The sequence below is a fragment of the Elephantulus edwardii genome, unplaced genomic scaffold (genome assembly GCF_000299155.1).
Source record: "Elephantulus edwardii isolate Elephantulus edwardi_28Jun2011 unplaced genomic scaffold, EleEdw1.0 scaffold00110, whole genome shotgun sequence".
Classification (NCBI taxonomy): Eukaryota; Metazoa; Chordata; class Mammalia; order Macroscelidea; family Macroscelididae; genus Elephantulus; species Elephantulus edwardii.
The window spans coordinates 280,804-307,726 of NW_006399860.1; the positions used below are offsets into that span (position 1 = coordinate 280,804).

General features: G+C 49.4%; 1 protein-coding gene across 1 annotated transcript in view; it reads right to left on the reverse strand.

Annotated features, from left to right (window-relative positions):
- Positions 1–1,839: 1,839 nt before the first annotated feature.
- The window catches only part of PKP1 (plakophilin 1 (ectodermal dysplasia/skin fragility syndrome)), a 54,447-nt gene continuing 29,363 nt past the window's right edge, over positions 1,840–26,923 (reverse strand). The window contains exons 3-13 of the mRNA XM_006892086.1: positions 21,810–22,204; positions 17,492–17,636; positions 16,197–16,404; positions 15,224–15,401; positions 13,612–13,726; positions 11,599–11,754; positions 10,622–10,798; positions 7,455–7,608; positions 6,705–6,891; positions 5,657–5,741; positions 1,840–1,949 (exon numbers count right to left, since the gene is read on the reverse strand). Coding sequence (XP_006892148.1) covers positions 1,875–1,949; positions 5,657–5,741; positions 6,705–6,891; positions 7,455–7,608; positions 10,622–10,798; positions 11,599–11,754; positions 13,612–13,726; positions 15,224–15,401; positions 16,197–16,404; positions 17,492–17,636; positions 21,810–22,204 — 1,875 coding nt within the window. The 3' untranslated portion in view covers positions 1,840–1,874. The remainder of the gene's footprint in view (positions 1,950–5,656; positions 5,742–6,704; positions 6,892–7,454; positions 7,609–10,621; positions 10,799–11,598; positions 11,755–13,611; positions 13,727–15,223; positions 15,402–16,196; positions 16,405–17,491; positions 17,637–21,809; positions 22,205–26,923) is intronic.

Below are 26,923 nucleotides of genomic sequence, written 5' to 3' on the forward strand. Positions count from 1 at the left end.
ACAGGAAACCTCTATGGGCCTGACCCTGGCAGGGCCCCCAGCTCTGACATAATACATTTCAATAACTATGGGCAGTTAACCAAAAAAGCGTATCATCCTTGCCTATGATAAGAAACACCGAAGAGTCCTTTTCACCACCTTACAAGCTGCAACAACAAAACAGCTTCCCAGTCTTTTACAGTTTATGGTTGTTCTTCCAGACACTTGGGTTCACACGCACACACACGTCCGTGCACGCACACACATGCACTCACATTATACACACACACACATATATATATATATATATACCATTTTTCAAAGATAGAATTATTGACATAAGACATATAAGCCCCTTTAACTCAAGAAAGGCCCCTCCCAACCCTCCCAATCCCCAAATGTTTGCCAGTTGCCCCAAGGGGAAAAAAAGAATCTAAAAATATTTCCATAATCCACAGTTTTCAGGTTTGCTTTCAGTTGCGTTTGAACTTTTCTAAATACTGCACAGGGTGGACAGAACAATCCATCCAGCAAGGCCTGAGGTCTTCTCAGCTGAGTCATATCAGTTCTAGAAAAAGAGAACAGAAGCTAGTATTTATGGGGGTTCCTCTGCATTGGCGAGGCTGGTCAATGAGTAGCACCCCCTTTTTGCCTACATTTCAGGTGCATTGACATCATCAGCTGCCCTTGTTGATCCCAGGAGTTGTCAGATCTGTCCCTGGCTGCCTTCTCCTGCCAGCCCTGTTCTACCAATGCCATGCCCGGCACAGTGCCTAGCACCTAGACCGAGCTCAGGGAGGATCTACTGAACTCAGTCTTTCCCGGTCTGTCCTCATTTGCTAGATGACAGCATCTGAGGTCTAGTTAATCCTCATCTGTTCAATGTTAAGGAGCCCTGGTAGCATAGTGGTTACGTACTTGCCTGCAAATCAAAAGGTCAACTGTTCAAAACAACCCGCCACTCCATGGGACAAAGATAAGGCAGCCAACCTCTGGAGAGATTTAAGGTCCCCAAACCCTCTGGTCTAAATGTCTGTAGGGTCGTTAGAAATTGGATTCAAGTCCACAGCAATGAGTAGAGGCCTTCTCCTTCACTAGGAACTCTCCCCAAGTCCTGGAACTGTGGGGAGGGGGTGGGGGCTTGAAGAAAGTCAGGGCATTAAGATGTCTCCTTCAGCCCAATCACTCGGGATGGAGATGGCCCCACACCAGGGCTGCCTCTAGAGACCCTCTCTAGGTCTGACCATTTCTAGTCTAGATGAGGTCCTTGAGGATCTTGGTTTACTCGCCTCAGAAACACTTTAAATGCTTTTTCAGAAGACATAGTCCTGGATCCTGCCCCAGAGCTACCAAGTCAGAATTGTTAGGGTTGGTGTCAGGAACATACATTTTACTAAACACTTGGGTAATTCTGATTAATGCTGGGAGAGCTTTTGCCACAGGCCCTGATCCTGAGCTTTTGGGCTTCAGGCCATTAGCTAAGGGAGCTGTGGTGGCCTAGTGGGTAAGGAGTTGTGCTGGCAACACAAAGGCAGGTGGTTCAAATCTACCAGCTGCTCTGTGGGAGAAAGATGGGCAATCTCCTCTTGTGCGGTATATGGCCTCTGAAAACTTGTTGGAGGGTCAGCTATGAGTTGGTTCTGACTTGAGGGTACATGATAGCAATGCCTCCTGATGAGACAGCTCATGCCTTTCTGTCAAGCAGTCCACACAGCTACCCTCACAGCACTTGTGTCTGTCAAGGCAAAGGATGCTGCCTGCATTCCTGAGAAGTGCAGGCCTGGCCCCGCTTTCTGAGACTGACTGAGGCCCCCACAGTTGTCTGAAAGTGGCCCCCTGCTCTGGACATAGGCAGATTCTTACCTGCAAGCTGAACTTGCTCGGATAGCCGCAGTTTAAAATCGGGAGGTGAAGTTCCTCAGGCTGTTGGCTCCAGCTAAAGTTCCCAGGGTGCTTCTGTCAAAGCCTTGCTGCAAAGGGAGAAATAGCAAGAGTATAGATTACCCTGTAACAAAACAGAGGGGGCCTTCCACAGGGTCAGAACTGCAGGAGTATCCTCAAGCTCAGACCATAGTCTCTGGCTGCATTGAGTCCTCTGGACATGGGTGTATCCTACTGCTTGGACTTCTTGTCCTTGCTAACACTGGCCTAATCATACGCACAATGTCGATGTTGATATCCATGAGTGGAGGCATGTACTTGGACTTCCATCAATGTGTCCGAATTTTTGACTTGCATTTGCTGAGGCCTGATTGAAAGTGTGAAGATTTAAGCTATTTAGGCTAGCATGCATTGCTTTGGAAATAGGATAGTCTCCAAATTCAGGTAAGAGAAGTTGTTCATCACTCGTCCTCATGCCTGGCTCTGTCTTTTTGTTGCTGAGAATTGTGATAAGAGCTCGGCGAGGCGAGGCTGTACCAGCATTTTTTCCTTCTATTTTTTCATTATTGCACATTTTCTTTGCCCCTTTTCCTCTCTAACCCCAACAATGCACCTCTTGTTCCAGATCATTCTCATACATATAATGTATAATCATATATTCCTTTCAGACAGTTCTTCCTCTCATCCCAGAGTTTCTTCAACACCAGAGCAAGGACTGCTATTATGCTAGAAGGAAGAAGCCACTATGCTACAAGATTCTTTTCACATGTCTGTCCTCTACCTCCAGCCCCACTGGGTCCTGGAGGCCTGCTGGTAAAAAACGGTATCTAATTCCCATTATTTCTCTAAGCACTCAGCAGGTACTCAATGAATGCTTTGGTGTAAACAAGAACAGGGTAAGGTGAAGGCCAATGGGCCCCAGGTGCCGTAAGCAGCAGCTCCTGGTGTTAGCCTTGAGCTCTGAGGAACAAGAATCAAGCCATCTCTCACCAGTTTGTAGGAACATGTGTGGAAATGGTACAGAGGGTTCAGATGGGAAGAGGCTTATAGCTGTGAGCCGTCTCCAATGTATGTGCATTAAGGAGGCAGCTTCTGCCCCTGCAGCCTTGCCGGCTCAGTCCTGTTGAGCTTTGCTAAATTTGGTGGGAAGTTTCCAGGAGTGACAAGTGGCAGATCCTCATCCTGGCTCCTGCACTAACTCACAGCATCACAACACTTCTTGGACTATGGTTCCCCATGCCGTAAAATGGACAGAAGCCAGGCAGGCTTGCCTCTCCTGAGGTTGTGAGAACTCAGTCAACAGTGGATGGGAAGTGCCTTGGGAAGGGGAGCACCACCTCAGAGCGCATGGAGGTTGTTTCCAAGCACAGAGAGAGAAGGCGAGAAGAAGAGAGAAGGCGTAGAGCCTGAATGAAGAAGCTGGCTTTCCCAGAAGCCCTGCACAGGCAAGAATGGACACTCAGAGTGTAAAGTGGTTTTTCTATCCATGTCTTAGACTGCACATGGGCTTGATTTGCATTCTGGACAGAGCTGAACCCTCTGGGCTACCCCTCTACAAGCAGCCAGCTTGAGGACCTTCACACTATCCTCCTTACTTGCCTCAGCCCTGCTTGGCCCTCCCAGCACAAGGCCAGACCCACCCTCACTGTGATACAGAAGTAAAAGAGCACTGTATCTTCAAGCAGAGAACAGGGGATACTCATGGCGGTGGCCTCTGTTCCCCAACTATTTGTGGCCACCATGGCTTTCTGGGCATCTCCCTTGATGTGTCGGAGGAAGAGCTGTCCTACTTCTTGTCTTTCTACCTCTTCTCCACTTGGCCAGGCCTCTCTTAATGCTGTAAGACTTACCTGGATCTCCTCTTTCTCATCTTCTGTCCCCTACACTGACCCTATCTCTGTCCACTTCCTCGATCTTGCAGGGATACATGGATATCTTGTGCCTTTAAGCAGGGCTCTTTCTATCCATCCACTTTTCTCCTTTATTCGGGCCACCCTGAGGTGAGTACCCATCCCCTGCCTTACTCCTGGCCCCGTGCTCCCCTAGCACAGCCAGAATGTGCCCAGATGTTCAGCCTTTCCATGGCCTCTGTCCTCCTTACTCTCTCAGACACACTGGAGACCCTGTCCCACCCTTCCTCCGAGCTTTTCCTTCCCGGAAGGTCTTCAGCCTCTGCCTGGACACCACACTTTCTCTCATTTCCTAGTGCTCTTTCCTCCTCAGCCTCCAGGTGAGGGTCTTCACCATGCTTCTGCCCTTGTCCTCTGAGACATTTCCGTAGACATTCACCCCTTGACGGTCTTGCCTGTTCACGTGGCTTCCCTCACATGCACATTGCTCCAATCTGTCGGGCAGCTCCCAAGGCCCCATAATATAGCCCTGTTTGACTCCATTCAGTTCTTTCAGATCAACTTTCCCAATTGGCACTCCCCTTTCTACCCCTCAAAACCATGTTTCTAGCCTTTATCTCTGTAGCTCTCCCTAGTAACGTACCCACAGTGCCTTCAAGCTCGAAGCTCTAGCATTGTCAATTCAACTCTCCCATTGTGCCCACTTTCTACTCTTTATTCCCATCCTCGCAGCTGCCTACAGCTCATTTCAAAGAATGAGATTGCAGAGGACAGAGATGCACTAAGGTCACCTACACAGGCACAGCAGCCTCTGGTGTCTTCAGGTCTTCTCTGTCTTGCACGTCTTTGTTGTTCTTATGTGCCATTAAGTCACCTGTGACTCAGAGACCCTAAGTATAACACCTCTAAAGCCTACCCTGTCCTGAGCCAGTCTCATTGACTCCGACACACCTACCCCCCGTTGCCATAGTTACTGTATCAATCCATCTCATCTGAGGTCTTCCTCTCCTGCATTGTCCATCCACCCTTACAAGCATGGTGTCCTTCTACAAGGACCGGTCCCTCCTGGCAACATGTCCAAAGTATGTGAGATGGAGCATCAGAATCCTAGCTTCCAAGGGGAAACTTGGTTTCACCCTCTCCAAGACAGATCTATTTGTTTACTTGGTGGTCCATGCTATGTTTCAGACTTCTCCAGCACAACTCAAAGGCACAAGTCAGTCCCTCCAAGGACTGAACCCTCCTTGCAATATGTCCAAAGCATGTCAGATGAAACTTCAGAATACTTGCCTCCAAAGAGCAGCCTGGTCTCACCCTCTCAAGGATGAACCTGTTTGTTCTCCTAGCAGTCCATGGTATATTCAATACTTTTCTCCAGCACCACAGCTTCAAAGGCATCAATTCTCCTTCTATCATCCCTAGTCATTGTCCAGCTTTCTGATGCATAGCAAGTGATTGCAAAGACCGTAGCCTGGATCAGGTGCATCTGTCTAGGGTAGTGCATTAATCACAGAACCTTCAACACAAAACCCTCAATGTGCCTCTCCATACCAAAGGGAAACATCCAAGATCTTCATAGTGAAACTTAAGGGTTTTGTGATACAGCCCACACCCATCTTCCCAGTCATCAGTCCCTCAAATGAATGATACAGCTTTTGTCCCCACTGCTTTTCAGTTGCCTCTACAGGACCTCACCCCAGGCTGCTCACACATTTCCTCTATTCCCTCAGCCCTCTCTACTGGCCATCTCTCTCTGACCCTGTGCCTGGAGGTTTGCTCGGAGGATTGGTGGCCTACATTGCTATGCACATGTGTGGTCTACAACTTTTTGTCTCATGTGTGACTCACTGGCTGGTCTTTCTCTCCTTCCTGCTCCTCTGGGCCTTCAGTGCAGGGAAAGTGTGGGGACAGTCGAGCCGGATGGGGTGGGCACGATGGGCTCTTACCTGTCTGAGGACAGCCTGCAGTTCCTTGTTGGACCACATGTCAGACAGGAGGAGTCGCGCAGCCTCTGCGGCCTTAGGGGAGGCACTGGGCAGGGGAGAGGGCATTGTGAGGTGTGAGATGGAGCACCTGCCACGGTCCCACCCTCACTGCCGGATCTTGGAGATGTGGGAGACCTTAGAGGTACATGAATGGGGATCTTCACTAGGGCATGGTGATCTCTGGTCACTCTAAACACTGGGTACAGCCTCATGCCTTCGCCCTCATAGAGCACTCGGGGTTCTATTGCAGAAGTCACCAAGGAGAAAGGGCTCTCTCGCCCCTGGCCCTCAGCCATTGCCCTGAGAGGACAGAGACTGAGACCCATGGGGCAGAACAATGTTCCCACTCAGCTGAGTCTACAATGTCATGCCTCCTGCTGGCCCTCTAAGGAGCCCTGGTGGTACAGAGGATTAAACATTGTGCGGCCAACCAAAAAGTTGTTGGTTCAAACCCAGCAGGTGCTCTTCAGAGAAAGGTGAGGCAGTCTACTTCTGAAGAGATTTACAGCCACAGAAAACCTAATCGGGTAGGCAGTTCTACTCCATCCTACATGGTCACTATAAGTCAGAACTGCCTCAACATCGATGGGTTTTGCTGTCCTCTGAGGTTTTGTGTGTCTTAGAGTCAAGACCTGAGCTGCCTCCATGACCTCTGTGCAGCCCTGAGGCCTGGATGCCAGCCCCTTAGTCCCACAGCACTTAGGGCTTCTGGAACTTGTCCCTTATCCAAGGCTCCCCAGCCGCAGCTCCTAACAGTTCCCACCCCAGGAAGGGGAGGGCTGTGGTGTGGGGCACGCCGCAGTGTGCAGAGGAAGGGCACACTATCTGTTTTGTGAGGGTTTGGGGGTTTTTTTTGTCATAATTTTTTTTATACATCCCTTGTTGTACATTTTCCTCCCTCCCTCTCCCTTCACTTCCCCTTCCCCAGTCCACTTTGCAATGCACCCCTTGTTCCAGATTGTTGTCATGCACGCCATGCATCGTCACACACCCCTCTCAGACACGCTACCTGCTGCGGCACAGGTTGATGACGTTGTTGACCATGCTGCTGGAGAAGTACTGCTTGGCCATCTGCGGCTGCGAGGCCATCAGGTTCCTCACGGTATAGCAGGCCGAGGACAAGATGTCTTCAGAGTTGTTGGTGTTGCCAGTGTGGCTGGTGAGAAGCCTGGTCACCTCTGGGAACACTTGGTTCCCTGGGAGAAAAATAAGAGTAGAAGGCATGGATTCAGGATGATGGAGGGAAAGTGGGGCTGAGGATTCTCCTTGGGTCCTGGGCTGCCCTCACCCAGGGTCTGCACGAAGTGGCCCACACAGCTCATCCCAGCTTTAACTGAAGGCTTTGGGGCCCAGATGAATTTCTGTAAATCTGCTTCCCATCCACCATAGTGGTGGTTCTGTGTCTATCAAGTCAGAACTGACTCATAGCTCACCCCTCAGTGGGTTTTCAGAGGCATGCCCATCTTTTTCCTGCACAGCAGGTGGTGGATTAGAACCATGATCCTATGGTTTGGCAGCACAGCTCCTTTCCACTAAGCCATCAGAGCTCCCTTAGGTCACCATAGATAACTTGGCCTTTTCTACCTCCAAGCCTATCTTGGGCCAGCTTCCGCTCCTGAATTTCTGGCCCCAGGGCATAGTTAGAGATCTAGATTTTCAGCAGGTTCTTGAAGTGGGCAGGAGCGGTGTGCTGCTGAGGGAGCCTACAGGAGTCTTCCCCTCTCTAGATAGATAAGACAGGAGAGATGGTGGCACTTACCCATCACCCTGTGCAGCACGGGGTGGCGGGACATGTTGCTCAGGAGGGAGGCTCCAGACCGCACCACGTCAGAGTTGCCCGATTGCAGGAGGCGGGCGATCTGGGGCAAGCCCTTCTCCTTCAGCCCAATCAACTGGCTCATGCCACTGGACATCTGAGAAAGAAGCACGGAGTGAGAGCCTGGCCTGTGGCTCCCCAGGACCCATGAAAGGTGGAAAGGGAGCAGGCAATCCCTAGCAAAGATACTCGGATATTCTTCTCTTTTGCATTAGATGTACTGACAGAGAGACAAGAACTTGTTTACACAGAAGATACTACAGAACACCAGGGCTAAAACACATCTCCTCCTTGCCCGACTCTGAGCCTCTCTCCCTTGGTGAGCCTGGAGCCCAGGCGAGTGGTAACAGGGAAGCCTTAGTTCCCTCACACTTATAGGGAACAAGCCCAGAGTCAACTTCCAGATGCACTCGTTCCCCACCCTTCTGACTCTGCTCTGCTTCCTTTACCTCACTTTCCCAGAAGCCTCTGCTCACAAGAAACCAGACAATTGAGCATATCTGTCAATGACGATCTGACCATCTTCTTCCAACTTGTTATTAGTTGCTACGACACTGATTCCTACTCATGTACCCGCTGTGTGGAGAGGAGAGTTGTTCCACAGGGTTTTCAAAGCCGTGACCTCTCAGAAGCACATTTCCAGGTCTGTCTTCAGAGGAACCTCTGAGTGTGTTTGATTTACTAACCTTTCAGCCAGGAGGTGAATGCTTAACCATCTGCATCATCCAGAGACTCCTTCCAAATTCCCTAGCTCAGCACAATTCAATGCATACGAGTTGAGAACTTGGCCAAGACAGAGATGAACTGGAGAGGGTCTTAGTCCTCAAGAAAGTAAGACCCAGTGACTCAACTCATCTGGGGTTCCAAGCAACAAGCCATCCTGGGTCCCATCACACTCAGAGTTCTCTAAAATGACTGATCTCACAGTTAAGGAAGTTCCCTTTTATTCTTTATTCACTTTTCCCAACTGCTGTCCATTTCCCTCTTACCCCTAGTAAAGGTGAAAAACAGCTCCCACACAAATTCTTCTTGGATTGCAAACAACTCTTTTAATGACATACTATATCTTCATACCATCATGCTGTCCAAACTGCCCTTGAACTCTAAATATATACTGATCCTGCCACATCTTCCTCTATGCTAGTCTATGCCACAAACCTTCAATTTCTACCCCAGGCATTTCAACAAATAGGAAACTCCTATTGTGAACCACTGCTAAATGAAATTAGCAACACTCTTCTACTTTGTAAATCACTCTTTGTCAATGTGCAGTATGAAGTAACTTGGGTTGTTATGATGTTGTACCATTGGGGTATCAGATACCAGAATAGTTTCCCAATGTGGACAGTGTTTGGTGGGTATCAGATACCAGAATAGTTTCCCAATGTGGACAGTGTTTGGTGGAGCTCCCAGTTGTAAAATGGGTTTGGAAGCAGGAAGGAAATCCACTTCCTAAACCACATGCCTCTGGAATCTCTATGTACTTGGAATTGATGATAGTTATGGAAAAGCATTAGGTCTTTTGTTCATAAAGTCCCTATGAGTCGTGCTTGACTTGATGGCAATCAACAGCAACATTGTGAACTGAACCGTATACCCCCAAAATATGTTATCATTCTAACCTCTATACCTGTGGGCATTAACCCTGTTTGGAAGTAGGCAGTTCTCCGTTACATTCTCTCTCACTCGCTGTCATGATTTAGAACTGACTCATAGCTCACCCTACAGTGAGTTTTCAGAGGCTGTAAATCTCACAGGAAGAGACTGCCCATCTTTCTCCCATGTAGCAGCTGGTAGATTAGAAATGCCCATGAGGTGCCACCTTTGGGTAGCAGTGTAACTCCCTACAGAGTATGCCACCTTAGTCATAACAGCATAGGGGTGTCCTAAACCCAGTCATTTCCAAGTTTTAAAAGAGAGGAGTAGACATGGTTGCTGGAGACACTGAAGGAAACAGATGGGATCTGAGGACGACAGTTGCAGATACATCTACAAGCCTAGGAAGACCAGAGAGAGTCAGTAGCTACGAGGAGTTATTCGACATAAAAGAACTTGTTCTAGAGACACTCCCTGAATCCAGACTTCTGGCTTCCTGAATTGCACAATGATAGAATTCTGTTCTTTCAAGCCTGCTACTTGTATACAAAACTCAAAATCATCATCATCATCATCTTCATCTTCATCACCAGGCTTGCTGGTTGGTAAGAAACTATCAGAGTCCCCAAGACTGCAGCTCTTAGTAACTGTCAGCCCTCAAAACCTCTTTGGCTCCATTTTCAGGTAAACAATGGTTAGATCTATAAAGTGAACTGTAACTTAAGAAAAACCAGAAGAGCAGCATTTGCCCAAGGAATGCCTGAAGGATAAGGAAAGGAAAAATGGAAAGAGGAAATACAAGGAGGCAGTGGTGATGTTACATTGTAAAGACTGCAATCAGTAAAATGAAACAAAATGTGCAGTGACTCTTGAGTGGAAAACTGACCTGCTCTGTAAATCTTCACCCAAGTGACAATAAAAGGTTAAACAAACAAAAACATCCACTTGTGGTATTTTTGTCACAGCAGCACAAGGTAAGTAAGACACTCTTATACTTCATCTCTGTTCCCTACCCCAGGCACAGAGTCCAGGAGCAGACACTGCAGGCATTGTGTTGTAGCACTTACAAGGGTAAAGTGGTATTGCAACAGGAGCCAAGGAAACAATCCACAGGGGTACAATCCATGAGTTAGTAAAGGGCAGAGACGTGTCTGCGCCATCATTATTCCCCCAAAGCCTAGCCTGGAGCCTTGCACATGCCAGGGCACTGTAGTTAAAGAATTTCACTGCTAACCACAGCATTGTGGAGGAAAAGATGATGCAATCTGCTACTGTAAATATTACGGCCTTGGAAACCTTATGGGCAGTTGTACTCTATAGGATGGAGTCAAATTGACTCAATGAGAGTGGGGTTTGGGTTTCTACAGGTTTGCAGAATAAAGCTTGAAGCCTGTGTGCATTATTACAATATGACCCAGACAGGGAACAGGCTTGTAGGGAAAGCCAGAAGCAGAGGCATGCCCACAACTGCAGTGGCAGAGAGAGCCACAGAGCGAAGGAGAAAGCCCTCCTACCAGCCCCTTGCTGGCAGTCAGGTTTTGCAGGGCACCGGCACAGGCCTCCAGGGTGGCATCCTTCTTGCTCTTGCCCATGAGATTCAGGTAGGTGCGGATGGCATCTGAGTGGTACAGCCAGCTACTGCCCTTGGGGTTGGTCTCTTCCTCAGGAAGGGGGCAGTCATAGTTGTTGTTCTGAGGACAAAAAGCAGATTATTGAGGGGTCCCAACCCCAGGTGAGGTCTTCCGCCTCCTCCTTCCCAGCTTCAGGGTCATGGTTCCTGGACTGGAGGGTCTGAGGAGGATGCTCCCAGGTGAAGAATGGGCCCGAAGGCAGGAAACCCAAAGATAGCTCTGCTGTACCCCCTGTCCTCATAAGCTCCTTGGAACAAGGGCCATGGTCCCAGAGAGGCAGTGACTGGGAAGTGTGGCCCAGGGAAACCTCTCTCCAAACAGAGGAAGGCTGCTTTGGGGTTTCTGATATGATACGTCCCTCCTCCTAGGATTAGGCCTTGAACTTGATTTCCCTGGGCCCATAGGTATCATCCAGGATCTTCCCTCCATGGCCAAGCCCAGTATAGCCAGCATGCTTCCCTAGCAAAGGGGGCCTGTTTACCCCTACACAGTCCCCTTCTGTCTGCTTGCCAGTCACCTGGACAGTAGGCTACAGGAACCCAAGGGGAGGGGTTAATGTTCTGGTTGTTCTTAACTCTTTAGGCAGAAGGCAAGGAAAGACTTTACGGTCCCATTATACAAGAGAGGCTGAGATCTTCCAGTGCAGGACTAACGCTCCTACAATCCCAAGAACATAGATCCCTTCTATTCTCAAGATGGGCGTGCTCTCTATCTATACAGTACCCTGCAGGGCAAGGGTTTGGGCTGAACCTGTCCCCTAGGACTACGTCCAGGTTATGGGAGCACAGAACAGAAGGATGGATGCTGCAGTGGGTCTTGTTGGAGGCTGGGTCCCCGCTCTGCCAGCGGGCAGCACTCACCATCATCTTGTCGCTCTTGTTGCTGAAGCAGCCGGTGGAGGACTTCTCTGTGTAGGCGTTGCGGGTGTTGTACTCCAGCTGGCGGTAGCGGGTGGGCACTTCTGCGTCCAGGCGGTAGGAGAGGTTGTGCAGGATACACATGCAGTTCTCCACGGACTGGGAAAGAGCAGAGACTTAAGAGTTTGAGCCTCTCCTCAGCCTCGAAGGGGCTCCCTGGTGCACTCCCTCCACTAGTTAAGGTGACAGTGGCCATCCCCTTAGGCTACATCGGGAGATGAGCGCAGGCCCTCACTCCATCCACAGTCTGACAAGATCACCCGGGTTGGAATCTCAGCTCCATCCATCACTCGCTGCACATTCTGTGTTTCAGTCTCCTCAACTGTCAAATGAGACTCAACCCACCTACTTCCCTGGGTTATTAGAAGCATGATATATACTTGTCTGGGGCACAGAATGCACAGAAGAACTCAGCAGACGGTTGCTATTGTTACTACCTTTGCGACTACAGGCCATGGGCCAAGGGGCTGCTTGAAATGCTCAAGAACTAGCACTCTCTTCTGGCCAAAGCTCCTTCAGGAGCCTCGGAATCTTCCGGGTTCAACATGGCTTCTGCCACACCCTCTTCTCAGGGAGACCAACTCCAAAGGGGCGAGCCCACCTCAAGTCCATGTGAACAGAAAGTCGGGACACAGTGATTCACACAGGCAGCTGGCTGCAGATTCGCCATCGTCCTTTGGTTAACCTCACAGGCTGAGGCTAGAGGGCAGCAGATGTATTCTTTGAAGATCTGACCACTTTTGAGGTTGGAGGGCCTCTGACTTGCAGGACCCATGATTACACAGGTCGAATCATGCTTGACTCGACAGCAATCAACAACAACAACAGATGTTCCACACATAGCAGAAAAGGAGGTTGCCACTGGGACCATGCTGAACAGCCAGATGACACCACAGCTCTTTCCTGAGGCTCTATTAGCTGCTTCCAGGAGAGGGTCCAGGGAATAGAATTTCTCGACAAGGACACAGCTCAAGAGTCTATAATGCCAGTGATGGCCAGCCACTTCCGTGGGCTGTGGACGCTAGATTTCACTCCCTCCACTCCTGAAAGTCCCACTCATGGTCGATGTCCTGCATGGATGAGGTATCTCAGCTTTCCATTTCTCTTCCCACCATACTTTCTTTCCGTTTGTCTGTGTGGGAGCTCTGTCTGTGCCTCTCGTGAGAGGCAGAGGGAAACAGCAACAGCAGCAGAAGGAAAGCAGCCGATCTTGGGGAGGCCACAAAGGCTGCCTCTGAGCACCAGTGTGGGCTCTCCAGGACCCAGAACCATGAGTCCCAATAGCAGCAAACATTTCTTGAGAGTTTCTCTGTCAGGATCCTCCTCAGTGTGTCTCGCTAAAGAACAAATCAAGCGCTGACAACAAGCCATACAGCAGGCATCATCATGATCTATAAGAAAGCATCAACTGAGGGATTAAGTCTCTGCCTTTGTTCAGCCTCTAAGTGAGAGACGGGATTGCCATGGGGGCAGGTGGGCTGCAGAGCGAGTACCACTGACCACCACTTTGGTGACCATGGGAAGGTTGAGAGCATTCTGCATCCAGATGTCCCTTCTCCTCTCCTGTCACTTGACCATACCTCAGAGGCATTCACAAAGTGCAGGTCTGAGTCACGGAGTCTAAGGGAGAAAAATGTTAGGACTAGATTCCAAGTCTAATGGCTTAGTGGTAAGAAGATAGGCTGTGATTAGAAAGGCATGTGGTTCAAGTCTACCAGCTTCTCCACAGGAAAAAGCAATTCACCCTTTGCATGATTCCAGCCTTTGAAAACCTTCTGAAGGGTCAGCTATGACTTGGTTCCCACTTGATGGCATACAACAGTAACAAGAGTCCAAAGAGCTGGCCTCACAGACTGCAGGCAAGGCCCTGAACCTTGGAGCTCAGACAAAGAGGAGGGCTGGGGGGGGGGTGTGTGTCACTGGGATTGGCAGGTGTCACGGGGGCTGCTCTCTCACCTTGTCATCACAGCGGCTGGCGGCCACGCAGTTCTGGACATAAGCTATGAGGGAGTCAATGAGTCCAGTGTAGTTACGCATGGTCTGGCGGCCTATATCTGCTGAGCTCAGGTTCCTTTAAGAGAGGGTGGGAGAGGGTGGGAAGGGATGAGGGGAGAGCAGAGAGGAAGGGGCACACAGGGAAGAGAACAGACAGATAGGACAGGACCCAGGTTATGGTAGGAAGAGGAAGGGAGAAAAGGAGAGAAAATGAAGGAAAGGGGAAGGAAAAACCATTTCAGTTAATTTTGCCCAGTAACAGGGAGGTTGAGACAGAGTCCTTTCTGAACCCAGGCCTTTTCTACCCTTCTTTCTAGACAACTCTTGTGTGGTGCAACTAGTAAACGGAACCAACCACCAACTGAAAACCTGGAGCTGCACGTTTGCCTTGGAAGAAATGCCTGGCAATCTACTTCCATTGAAAAGTCCATGGAGCACAGTCCTAGCTTGTCATGCATGGGGTCGCTATGAGTCAGAATCAGCTCACTGGCAACTAAAGACTAATTCTACCAACGCGTAACTTTGTCCCTTCCTATTCCTCTGCGGCTGCTAGCATTCAAGGCACACATCTGCCCCTAGTGGACACTAGTGAGCACAGTTTAGGGCTGATGGTGGTAAGAAATCCCTTGGGTGCTGAGTCTGGTGCTGGATGGAGAATGGAGCTGAGGTGTGGCAGGGCTGAGGACCAGAGAAGCACCTCTCACCAAAGCCTTGTTCTGCCCCCGGCTGTAGGCTCCTTCCCAAGCAATCTGGTCCCATCTGCCTGGTGCAGGTGGGGTGTGGCTGCTGTTCCTCCTGGCAGCCCAGCAGCTCATAAAGTCCTTAATTACACAGGCTTTTCATCTCCCAGCCCCCCTGCTCTCAGGAGGCTTCACGGAGAAGCACAAGTCAAGACTTAGAAGCACGTAGACCCCACTCAGAGGGGTTTTTTGACTGGGGGACAGTAAAGCCCACTACAGCATGGAACAACCTTAGAGAGATCTTCTTGTGTGGCCCCCCAACCACACCCATCCCACCCCTGTGCCACCCTCAGCTTGTATACCTCATCTGCTAGAATGAGCACATTAAGATTCCCGCCTTTAACAGCCTCCCCCACCTCCAGGGACTTGACACACCCCGTGTAGAACTCAGGAGACCCTGGGCAAAGAAGTGCCACCTTCATGCCAACCAATGTGGCAAACAGATTTAGCACCGCAGCTTGGAAGTGACTCATTAGCAGCCAATCAGTAGACTTTTGTCTAAAAGAATGTTCTTCAAGATAGTACAAGAAATGCATTTTTTTCCAGGGGTAGAGGAGGAGGGGGAAATGGTTGAACCAATATGAATATGCAGATATAGGCCTTCCACTTTCTAAGTGAAGTCAGCTGTGTTTCTTACAAAGGAGGCCCCAGGGTCCCAAGTGTTCAGAGATTTAAGGGTGCCTGGAATCCCTGTGTCAGGGAGCCTGTCCAGAGGACCAATATCCATAACATAGGTTACCTCCTCGGGCCTGACTGAATGTTGGCTGTGAGGGGGCTGCCTGGGGAAGGGGCCAAGCCTGGGTCAGGAAGATCTCTGAAGTCTCTCCTCTCACCTCAAGCAGCCAGTGGCATTGAAGAAAACTTCAGGATCCACCACCTCCCGGGACATGTTGCTGTTGCCGTCACACCAGCCAGAAAAGGGGATGATGACGCGGTCAGCCAGGACGGGCAGGGCATCGGCAATGAGCTCCTCTTTGAGTTCATCCGTGGAAGACAGGTTCCAGAGCAGCCCTGAAGGTCAGGGGCAGTCAATCCGACACATGCCAGCTTCAGGAAGACCCCGGGGACTGTGGGAGCACCCCTAGCCTGGGCCACACTGGCATATCACCCTCCAGGTGGGCCTGGTCAACCAAGTCTATCATCTGATTGTCACATGAGCTCACTTTCCAACATCTCCAAGAGTGAAAGCTCTTTGAGAGCAGGCAACAGCTTAGGATTCTCAACGTAGGTCAGACCAAGGACACTGAAGTTGATCAAGGGCATTTGATGGAGGGTTTACTGTAGTACCCAGAAATTGCCAATATTCTTTATTTTCCACCTGAAAGTCAGGCCAGGAGTTACTTTTCAGTTGTTCCTCTGTACCTGGTCTCATTTTCTCAGTCAATCTGGAGACCCTTGTGGGGAGGTGTATCTTTTTGTGCTTTCCACTCCACTCTGCTTGTTTTTTGGGACATAAAGTGGAAACTGAAGACCTGCTTCCTCCTTTCCCAACCTCATACATTTTCCTTATCATCTATGAATCTTAGAACCAACTGAATATGGTCATTGCCTGGACATCAGCTCTTCTCTTCATGACCTTTATCATCCAGATGACCTTGGTGGCATGGGTATAAACATTTCCCAGGGTCACCACCTGGACACCGCTAACCTGGCCAATGCTACTGAGCTCCTAGGGCATTAGTTCGAGACACATTCTTCACAGCTGTCTTTCCCCAGGCCGGAGGCCTGTCCTGCACCCAGTCTGAGGCCACACCAGCAGTCCTGCCCAGCCCCCGCCCCTGGCAATCTGTGGCTGTGTCTCCCTACCAGTCAGTTGTTTCTGGATCTCGGTGCTCCCGGTTCTCCTGAGGAGGCTGACAGCCTCTCGTATCCCGTTCTGCCTGCGGGTCTCCAGCTTGTTGGTGTTGCTCCTGAACACCAGGTTGCGCAGGGCACCCGCCGCGGCCTGCTGGACGTTCTGGTTGGGGCTGCGGAGGAGGTCCACCAGCTTGCAGATGCCTCCCAACTGGTACACCTGGGGACAGGGTTGCAGTGTTGCCCAGTCAAAGCACGTAGGGCAATCTCATAATTTTCTACCAAAGTGGATTTTTTTTCAGCTCTGTAACATCCACTTTCAGTTCAGACATGTCCATTCCAACCATAAAGAAATAAGCAGTCTGAACAGGGATACATGACATTACAGAAGTCAAGAGACTTGATTTCAGATTGTAGCTCATCCACATCTCAGCTGGGGCAACACCGCAATGTCACCTTCTATCTGAATGCTATTCTCCTCCTTTAGAGTATGATGGGAAAGATCAGATGGGGAAATGGCCAGAAACACTTCTTTAAAACTCTAAATCAAGACAGATATAACAGAAACCCTTGCAAGAAAGCCTTTTACCTACAAGTCCTAGTAGTTCAGTTAGTCTTGGGCGCTCTCTCTCTCTCTCTCTCTCTCTTTTCTTTTAAAAGAACTAAAACCCAAATCCTCAAAATCACTACCATCAAATTGGAACTGCCTTGTTGCTGAGCCTCCAGTGGGTTTTCAGAGGTTGTAAATCTCACAGGAGGAGACTGCCCATCTTTCTCTCACTGAGCTGGAGGATTTACTGAGAGTAATAGGCATTGGAATAGCAATGCGATTCTCCATGGACAATGACTGACTACTCATGACGTTACAGACCTGGACTGAATGTCAGAGCCCCCAGTCTCCTTCCTGCTGGCCAAATCTGAGAGGAGGAAAAACCATGTTTCCATCAGGAATCATTATTATTAGAGAAGGGGACATGATACGATGAGAGACAGAGACAGACACAGAGAGAAAGGAGTTGACAGCTGTGTTCTTTGGTGGCATTTGAGAGTTTCTGTTGGGCTTATGGCTGTCACTGAAGTGTCTCTTCCGTGTCCAATGGGGAAAACAAATCTGGACCTACACCTCTAGGACAACGTTTATTCAGCCAGAGGGGTTTTCTATGTGTGAGAGAAAAATAACAATGCCAAACACACCCCTTACCCTGGGCAGATGACCAGCATGAGAAGGAGCCAGCTACAGATGCTTCCCAGGTCACGCCATCAGGCCCCGTCCAAACCCACCAGAGAGGAAGAGGGCAGCCTGTTACCTGTTGCTTGGCAGATTCATCCTGGAAGCAGGTGTGCTGGATATAATAGGCCCCGATGGCCTGGTACTTCTCATCTTGGGAGCTCAGGTACTGCACAGCCTTGGGGATGGTCAGCCCACTGCACTCAATGTCCTCACTGCAGATCCTGAGATGGACAGTAGAGACAGTCAGGATGGACTGGCATGCCAACATGAGTCTCCGACTTGCCCCTCCCCCACCAAGTGTCACATTCTCAACTGCTCTTCTGAGGGAGACAACAAGGCAGTCCAGGCCCCCCTGAGAACACGGTGGAGCTGCTCCTTCAGAAAAGAGAAGAGCCTGGCCATTATGAGATCCTATTCATGGTTTAAAACCTGAGAAGGTAAGTTACCTTCATATCAAAGAAAAATTATCTACCATTCACTAAGGGGAAGTGCTGTACCCACTCTGCCATCTCTCATATTTGTACCTGGTATTGAGATAATCAAAGAGAATGATGTAAGTCCACCCATCTGCCCAACCACCTATCTACCCCTTATCCATCCATTCATCCATCCATCCATCCATCCATCCATCCATCCATCCATCCACCCGTCCACCTACCCACCTATTGTTCCGTCCATGCACCACTCACCCATCGACCTGTGTATCTAACAATCCATCCATCTATTCATTGCCTGTACACTACCTACTCATACCAAATCTGACTCTTTTTTTTTCATAACATTCCCACATCTGCTCTTTTGTTCTCATTCTCACAGCCATCACCTTCCTACTGACTACAGTTAATCTTGTGGGTATTACAGCAACAGTCTTCCAATTCCTCTCTTCTTCAAGCTCCTGTAACATTTTACACCCTTTCACTTGACTGTCTGTCCTAGAACACCAGTCACTTTGTGTTGTTCTCAGCTTAGAAATCATAGGTGACTTTCTTGCAGTGTAGGATCAAGTTCACACTGCTCAGATTGAGAATTACAGATGCATGTTGTGTGTGTATATGTGTGTGCGTGTAGAAAATGGACTTTTTATGGGTCCTTTGTAATATTTTGCCATTGAATACATAGATATAAACATTAGAACATATTTTTTATCACTTCTTAAGAACAAAACTAAAACTACTGATTTCATGGCAAAACCTTCTGCATTCTATTGTTGTTAAGTGCTGTCAAGTCGTGGGCAACTTATAGTGACGCTATGAACGAAAGAGCTGAACACTTGTATAACTTTCATCTGCATCCTAAGTCATTATAATTCCACATATCTCTTACAAAAGTAATGAATTTATTTGAACAATATGAAATGGCTTATTGGCAATTTTTTTTAGTGACTTAGCTGGAAATGTCACATTTAAACTTAGCCCTTTTGCTCCTGTGTCCTCTCACATACTCTTCATGCCCCAACCAGGGTCCCCTCTTCACTGGGGATGCGTGGGTCCAGGATGTATTCCCTCTTCCTTCCTATCCACATGACCCCAACTATGTCACAAAGCCCCACTGAAGTCCTATTTCTCTATGAAGCTTTCACAGGCAAGTGGCACCCCTCTTCCAGATAGTCTCCTGGTCTCTAAGGTGCTGATTACTAGATTATCCTTCCCCCATGTGTGGCCTGGTTTCCAATAGAGACCAAGGGCTTCCAGCCCTCCTTTGCACAGTGCAAATACCCAGCATCGATGGGGAGGGTCCTCCCCTTATCAATACCAGCCAAATCTGTTGACATAGCAGATGCTCCATAAATATGCATGGTTTTTAGCTCTGGCAACCCAACTCTATTTCCAGAAAAGCCACTCAACAGCAGAGTCTCCTGGTCTTGGGTTTTCAGCAACCCTGCACCACATTGAGAGATTATCCCCCTGCATTCATTAGTCATAGGACAGCTTTAAACAGCGTGCCATCCATCCCTTTAGGGGAGGTCTTACCTTCACCTCAGAGCCTCTAGTGAGATGCAATGAGTGAGCACCAGCTACTGCCTTCACCAGTCTTTTGGGAGGATATATTTCTTAGTCTTTACAAGAAACTGTCCTAACATACCTATGGCCTCAAGTAGTTAGGGGAAAGGCAGCTTTATAATGGCATTTCACTTGTTTTCAGGACAACATGGCTCTAGTAGGGAAGAACACAGGATATAGTGTCAGCTGTGTGGGCTCAGGCAAGCTCCCTAACATCTTTATACCTCATGTTTCTCCTCAGGAATATTAGAGCCAGCTTAGCTAGAAATGATGTCAATTTGTGAACCAACGTGTATCTGATTCAGGCCATAGTCCTTCTGATTACTAGCTATGCATCTGAGAGCTGCACAATGAATAAGGATGACAGAAAAAGAGCTGCTGTCTTAGCTGTGGTGTTGAAGAATAGTACTGAACATCCCACGGATGGCCAAGAGAACAAATAAATATGTCCTGAAGAAAGTGCTGACAGGATACTCCTTGGAAGCAAGGACGATAAAGCTTCACCTCACATACTGCAGGCACTTTGCTAGGAGAGGCTCTTCCTTGGAGAGGGACAACATGCTTGGAAAGGCAGAGGGTTGACAATGGTGCGAAGACCCTCAACCAGGTGGCTTGACACAGTGGCTGCCACAATGGGCTGTGTGTCAGGAAGTGTGAAGATGATACAGGAAAGGACAGGGTTCAGATCTGTTGTTCATAGGGTTGTTATGGGTTATACTTGACAGCACCTATCAACAATCATAACTGCTGGGCTGGAGATAAAAGAGTGCAGTGCTCTCTAGGCCAAATGAAAAGTGATTAAGGCAGTTCTTTTCGCTCCAAGGCACCTTCGATCTGTCTAATTGGTAATAGTATTGCTGGGATGTACCACAGAGCCTGGCACATAGCAGCTGCTCAGTAAACACTTGTCAAATGCACAAACAGCAATGATCATAGGGCAGTAATGAAAGTCATGTAAAGATTTGTGGGTCAATGAGGGAGAGTTGGTGGTGCAGTGACTAAAATGCTTGGAGGCTAACTGAAAGATTGCTGGTTCAAACTTGCCAGCCACTCTGCAGGAGAAAGAGCAGTCTGCTCTGCACAGATGAACCCACTGCCACGGAGCAACATTGCAGGGCGGAGTAGAGTTTGTCCCTCGGGTTTCCACAGCTGGGACGCTCTACAGGGGAGCTCTGGTGGCAGAGTGTGCAGGGAGTGGGGCACCCCTCTGGCGGGTGGTCCAAATCCACCAGTGTGTCTCCTCAGGAGAAGCTTGGCAATCTCTTCCCGTGTGATTTACAACCCTGGAAACCCACTGGGGGATCAGCTGTGAGATGGTTCCAACTAGGGGCAATGAGCCGAAATCTCTTCAGAAACATACTTGACATCTTTCTCTTAGGGAACAGAGGGTGGATTCGAACAGCCTGGGAAACCCTGCTGGGTCACTACGAGTCAGACTGAATTTGACACACCTAGTCTGGCATGAGGCAGCTCTAGCGGCCTCGTCTGTAAGGAGTTGCACTGCTAACCCAAAGGTCATGCCTCTCTGGCGGTTTGAATCCAAGATGAGTAATTGCCTCCTGTACAATTTATGGCCTCAGATCCCCAATGGAGGGTCAACTATGAGTCAGTTCTGACTCGATGGTAATGAGTTTGAGATTCAGTACGGGTCTCTGAGTCTTTGGAAGCCCACCCTCCCTCACGATGCACTTGCTCTAAGTCCCTGCGTGCCCATGGCTCTTGACAGACCACCCTGTTTACTCTGCTTCTTTCTCCTTAGATGGTATCCTTCGGCATTGACAGGATCTGAGCATGATTCCTTAGCACTGGACCATGTCTCCCAATCTGTGTGTCTATGTGTCCAATGTGCCTTTTGGACTTCCTGCCATACCACAGAGCAAGGTCCCCCTCACCCATCTCCTACACAAAAGCCCAGCCCTTTGCTCTTTCAGAACACGGATGCCCGACATCAGAGGTTTCCCATCCCTGGTGTGACTCACTACCCCTTGGAGGGCTTGTTAAAATACAAGATTGCTGGGCCCCTCTCTCAGAGTTTCTGAGTCAGTCTCAGAATTAGCATTTCTCACAAGCCCTCAGGTCACGGTGATGCTGCTGGCTCAGAGGACACACTTTGAGAACTTCTGGCCTAGTAACCTTCTCTAATGAGCCTCACTCTACGCAGAATCTGTGACCCTTTAAAATAGACATTCTTGACATATTTGTTTCAGTATTTGGTATCCATCTCCCCACTTACACTGAGAACTTCCTGAGGCCAGTAGCCCATCAGGCCAGCACCTCTCCAAGGACAGCAGCTATGGACTCCCCAAAGACAGAGTCTGTGTCATTCATTCCCATCATACCCTTGTGGGGTTACACGGCTTGCCTCTCACCCACCCCCAGCCTGGCTGCACTCACTTGGAGCTCGCTCTGGAGTGGCCGAAGGACAGGTCCTTGTTGCAGGAGATGGGTGGGATGTACACCGGGTCTTGCTTGGAGGTGCAGGAGGGTGGGCGCACAGGACACTTCTTGACAGGTTTCTGGCCGCTGCAGGTGCTGTAGAAGCTGTAGCGGTTCTGAGTGGTCTTCTGACTCTTGTTGTTCAGTGTACCCTTGCGGAGGGTGCCCCGGGGGTCACAGTAGAGGTCCGGCTCACTGCGGCTGGCCTTGATCTTCTGCATGAAGCAGATGTCACTGCCCGCACCGGTGGTGGCATAGCTGCCCCGTGGATATTGGCGGCCCCAGTTCTCCATCTGGCTGTAGGAGCTGAAGCGTCGGTTGTCAGATTCTCGCTTGAGGGTCCCATTGTAGATCTGGGCAAGGAAAAGGAGAAAGGATCTTAAACATAGTCACTAGAATCTAGCTAAATGCGAAGTGCAGCAGACCATCCCTAGCTTCTACCCCATCATCCTGCTTCTGGATTATCTACCAGAAATGCTCCAGAATCCCAGAATGTTTGGAGTCAAGATTAAGAATTAGTTATCATCTGATACAGGAGCTCTGGTGGCATGGTGTTTTACATATCAGGCTGCTAATTGAAAGATCAACAGTTCAAATCCACCACCAGTTCCACAGGAGAAGGATGGACAGACCTCTTCCATAAAGATTTACAACCTGTGGAAACCCAGTGGAGAGGTGTTATGCATTGGAATCAACTTGGCGTCAGTGGGTTCTGTTTGAGGTATTAGCTGCTATGCTGTTTTCCGAACTATAGTTTGTAGCCCATTGTGGGTGATGAGATCAATTCAGTGGATTACGACTATCGTTTTAAAAAAACAGAGGAGAATAAAATCCCCTGGAAAAGAAAATAGCAGAGGCATAGTTCAGTTAGTAAAGACAAGTACTGACTTGTGAAGCAGTGTGGGTTGCAATGTCAAGTACAATTCTTACCGTGGGTCACAGTCAAAATAGTGTGACAATCTGGTCCTACACTCTCTGGTTCTACACCAACCAGCACAGCTGAGAAGGGCAGTCCAAGGTCTAGGGAGGAGAGGGGACTTCCAATGGGCACTCAGAGAGGGCGACCCAGGGTTGAAGTCCACAGCTTCCAGCCCTTGTCTATGCTCCTTCTAGATGTCAGTAGCTGTCAACACAGCTGTTGAGTTGTTATTGTTGTTGTTATGGCCTGCCAAGTTGAGAGTGATCCATAACTGACCTTCCGGTGGGTTTTCAAAGGCAGTAAATTGCACGGAAGGAGACTGCTGGTCTTTTTCCTGTGGAGCGGTTGGTGGATTAGAACTGTGTGCCTTTGGATTGGTAGCACAACTCCTTACCACTAGGCCACCAGAGCTCCCAGCATTGGGAGCACAGAAACACTCCTCTTAGTCTACCTGAATGCTATTTACCACAATTAAAACCAGAAGGTAACCCGAGTGTGTCAGAGCAAACTGCTCTCTACAGAGTTTTCAATGGCTGAGTTTTTGAAAGTAGATCACCAAGACTCTCCTTCAAGGTACCTGTGGGTGGATTAGAACCTCTAAACTTTTGTTTAATAGCAGACCATGTTAACCATTTATATAACCAAGGGCTCCCTTCCATTGGTATTGTCTGCCAAACCGTTCCTTTTGTCTCCCTTCTGCAAAGGCAAGAAGTAAATGGTAACAGGACTTGTGAGAGGAAGTCCTGGTGTGGCAGAGAGATGACAATCCAGAGTCCTGAGCCCTTACAAGCTCGCTGCTGTGGCCACACTTGTATGTGTAGCAGCTGGGAGCCTGGGTGTGGGGCAAATAAGGGCCTATGTGAGCTTTAGGGACCAATTCTGCAGGGACAGAAGCTGGGCAGTGGACCAATCCAGCATCAGAACACACAATGTGTGTTCCACGTTTGTCTAACTCAGAGTCCGCATCCTGGGAAGAAAGTGTCTGCAAAGCCAGAGGTTGGGTGGGAATTAACTTTGGAAAGGCGCAGTCCCAGGAGGACTTTCCCAGGAGCTGGCAGGCCCGTGGGCCTGACCTGCTCTGACTTGTTCTAGACTAGAGGATCAACATCGAGTCTGATAAAATGTCTCCACACAGGTGCTGACTGAGGGCTCACCTTTCCCGGGATGAGCCAGGGCCAAGTCCAGCAGCCTGGAGCCTGTCCGCTCCACCCCATGACAGAGCGAGTGAGTGAGTGTATGTGGAGGGGTGAGGCAACAGGGTAATTCCCCTCAATACCAGCTCTATCCACACCAGGCTGGGGAGGGGCCAGCCCTTGGCCAGGTCCCCTTTCACCTCTACATGGACAATTTTAGAAAGCAGGAAATAGCCTACGGCTTGAGCTCCCAGGGACACTGGACGTCAAGCAATCAGTCAGTCAGAAACGGCATCCAAAACTCCGAAGCTACAGACTGTTAACCTTGGCAATGGCATGCTATCTCCTTCACTCACACACCCAGCTGTGCAACTGAGCAGGCCAACGTGTCTTCCCCAATCTGGGTCAATCCACCTCAAAGGGCATAGGTTGTCAGAAAAGGCATAAACAGACAAGACAGAGGAGGAGGAGCTAGGCAGTTTTCTGCACATTTGGGCACAGCATTACATCTTGTGGATCACATGCCAAATAATGCAATTAGCTTCCCCTGTTAGGACAGTGGCTTCACGCTCCCCACTTTGTTCCTTTCCCAAGGGAATGAGGGTGGCGGGGTGGCACCCCATGGGGCATGCTGAGCACTCCTGGATGGTGGCTAACCTTCAGCAGAAACAAACAAGAGGTGCCCTTGTTCTCTGCGAATGACACCTGTTGAAAAGCTCAACCCCAGCGCAATGCGATGGTGCTGATTAAGCCTGACGAAGGCTTTGGGGTTTGCTCTCTGTGCTGGGAAAAGGAGCTGTGAGCTCCCTGCCAAGTCTCTGCAAGGGTGGGCTGCCCACAGGGAGTGGGCGTGGTAGGCAGGCCCAGGAGCCCCGTGGGACTGCACCTCCCAGCCCTCCTGTCAGCCGCACCCCAGTGGCGTCACCTACTCCTGTGAACCCCACCCAGCTCCAGTGTGGCAGGCAGTGGTGGACTGTGCCACCTGGACACGGTGGTGGAGGACTCTTCCCTTCCCTCACTACCGCTCTTTGCAGGCAAAATGCAGAGGAGAAATGCCTCTTCTCAGTCAGACCCTGTTCTCTCCTGAGATCCTCCAAGCTCAGATTTAAGGCTGAGTTTCTGGCCCTCCCTGCCCGGGTGGGCTGTAACCGAGTAGAACCTGTGGCCTTTCCCCATTTCTCTCATAATGCTGAAGTGGCAGGGCCATCTTGGAAATCACTCAGCAGAGAGACACGGTGGGTAAGAATACACCCAGGGAGCCTGCCCGCCTCCACTGGATCCTGGTTATGTCAATTACCAGATGAGTGACCTTGAGCAAGTTCCTTAACCTCTTGGTGTTTCTGTTACTTCATTTGTGCAACTGGAGTTATAATAGTGTCCAATGTCTAGGGCTGTTGTGAGAAATCACTGAGTAAATGTTTGAAAAGAGCTTAGGACAGTACATGTGGTAAAGGTTTGTTGAATCAATATTTCCCTGGCACTGTACTGGGAGACAGGTGGTCTCTAGAAGCTGGCTGGGGTTTTGCCTCAAACAAGCCATGCCTCGAGGAGCTACCAGGCTGGCACACAGGGGCTAAGCCTGGACAGCCAGGGCAGCTGAGAAAAGGGGCCACTCACTGAACTGACTAGATTCTGCCTCACAGAGACTCACGGGTCTTCCACTGGGTTCCTGAGGTGGTAAATCTTTCCAGGTGGAGACTGTCCATCTTTCTTCTGGAGGACTCAAACAGCTAACCTCATAGTTAAACTCTAACACACCTGGGCTCCAAAGGGGTACAAGCCAGGATTTAGGCCCTTGCTCCAGTCTTACTCCACAGACACAGAACAGATATAAATATGTTTCATAAACATGGAGGAATGAGTTGTCCCGATGAGGCATGCAGAGGGAGCCAAGCTTTACGACCGAATGACGTGGTATCTTTGTTTATGACCGACTCACATTGTGTTTCTTTACGTGGGTGCCCTTGGCATTTGGGGCAGGATACTTCTTCATTGTGCACGATGCCCCAAGCACTGCGGGATGGTTAGTGGCCTTGCCTTTAGGCTTGAGATGCCAACAAAAAAAAATGCCCCCACACTTTTCCAACCACTCCCTTCTTGGTCCTGAGAGAGCAGCTGCAGCCAGAATGGAATGTGAGGGCAGTGTGTACAGGCAGGCATGTGCCCGCAACAGGCAGAGAGCTGTGTTGTGTTGCCAGCCCTGGGTCTCCCAGTCACACCCCCACATTCAGATAGTGATCTAGTGATCACAGACGGCTGCGTCCTTGTCTTTGAATACAAAGGACACACACACACACACACACACACACACACACACACACACACACCCTTTGTCTGATTATTTCATGTGTCTTTGGGAAACTCCAGTCTCAGGTGGGATGATCCATGTCCATGGATCAGAACAGTCCCTTGGCTGAAACTCAACGTCCTGGGAGCAGAGAAGACCCTTCCACTAGAAAGCAAGGTGGACTGGACAGCCAGGTGGAAGGTCTGGGTGTGTCCACAGAGATATGTTTCTCCACCTAAGAGAAAAATAGGGCCCATGGAAGGTCAGCTCTGAGAACCCCAGCTCATTCAGGGCCAGTGAGGGCTGCTTTCAACAAGAAGCCCTCTGTCAGATTTCTACTCAGAAATCACCTACCTTTCTTCCATCTTCCATCTTAGACAAGTGTAATGTTTAAACCCCATACTGAATGATCTTCACAGAAGCCTCTCTTCTTGACCCTCAATAAGTCTTAGGGGACCAATTTCTTCATTTTATAGACAACGAAACAATCCTCAAGAATGACTAGAACAAAGTAATGTAAGTCCAAGATCCTGGGCCTCCAAGAAGTGGATACAGTCAGCTTTTAAGCCTTGGTTAGTCCCATTCAGTCTGAAGAGGCTCTCAGTATTGGACAGGTTCCTCGATACCAAAGCTCACGGGATAGGACAGTCATTACATCCAGGGAGAAATGGTGGTGTTGCTTCTCACCATCTAAGACTCCCTCTGACTGCCTGCTCCCCATCCTTAATGCACA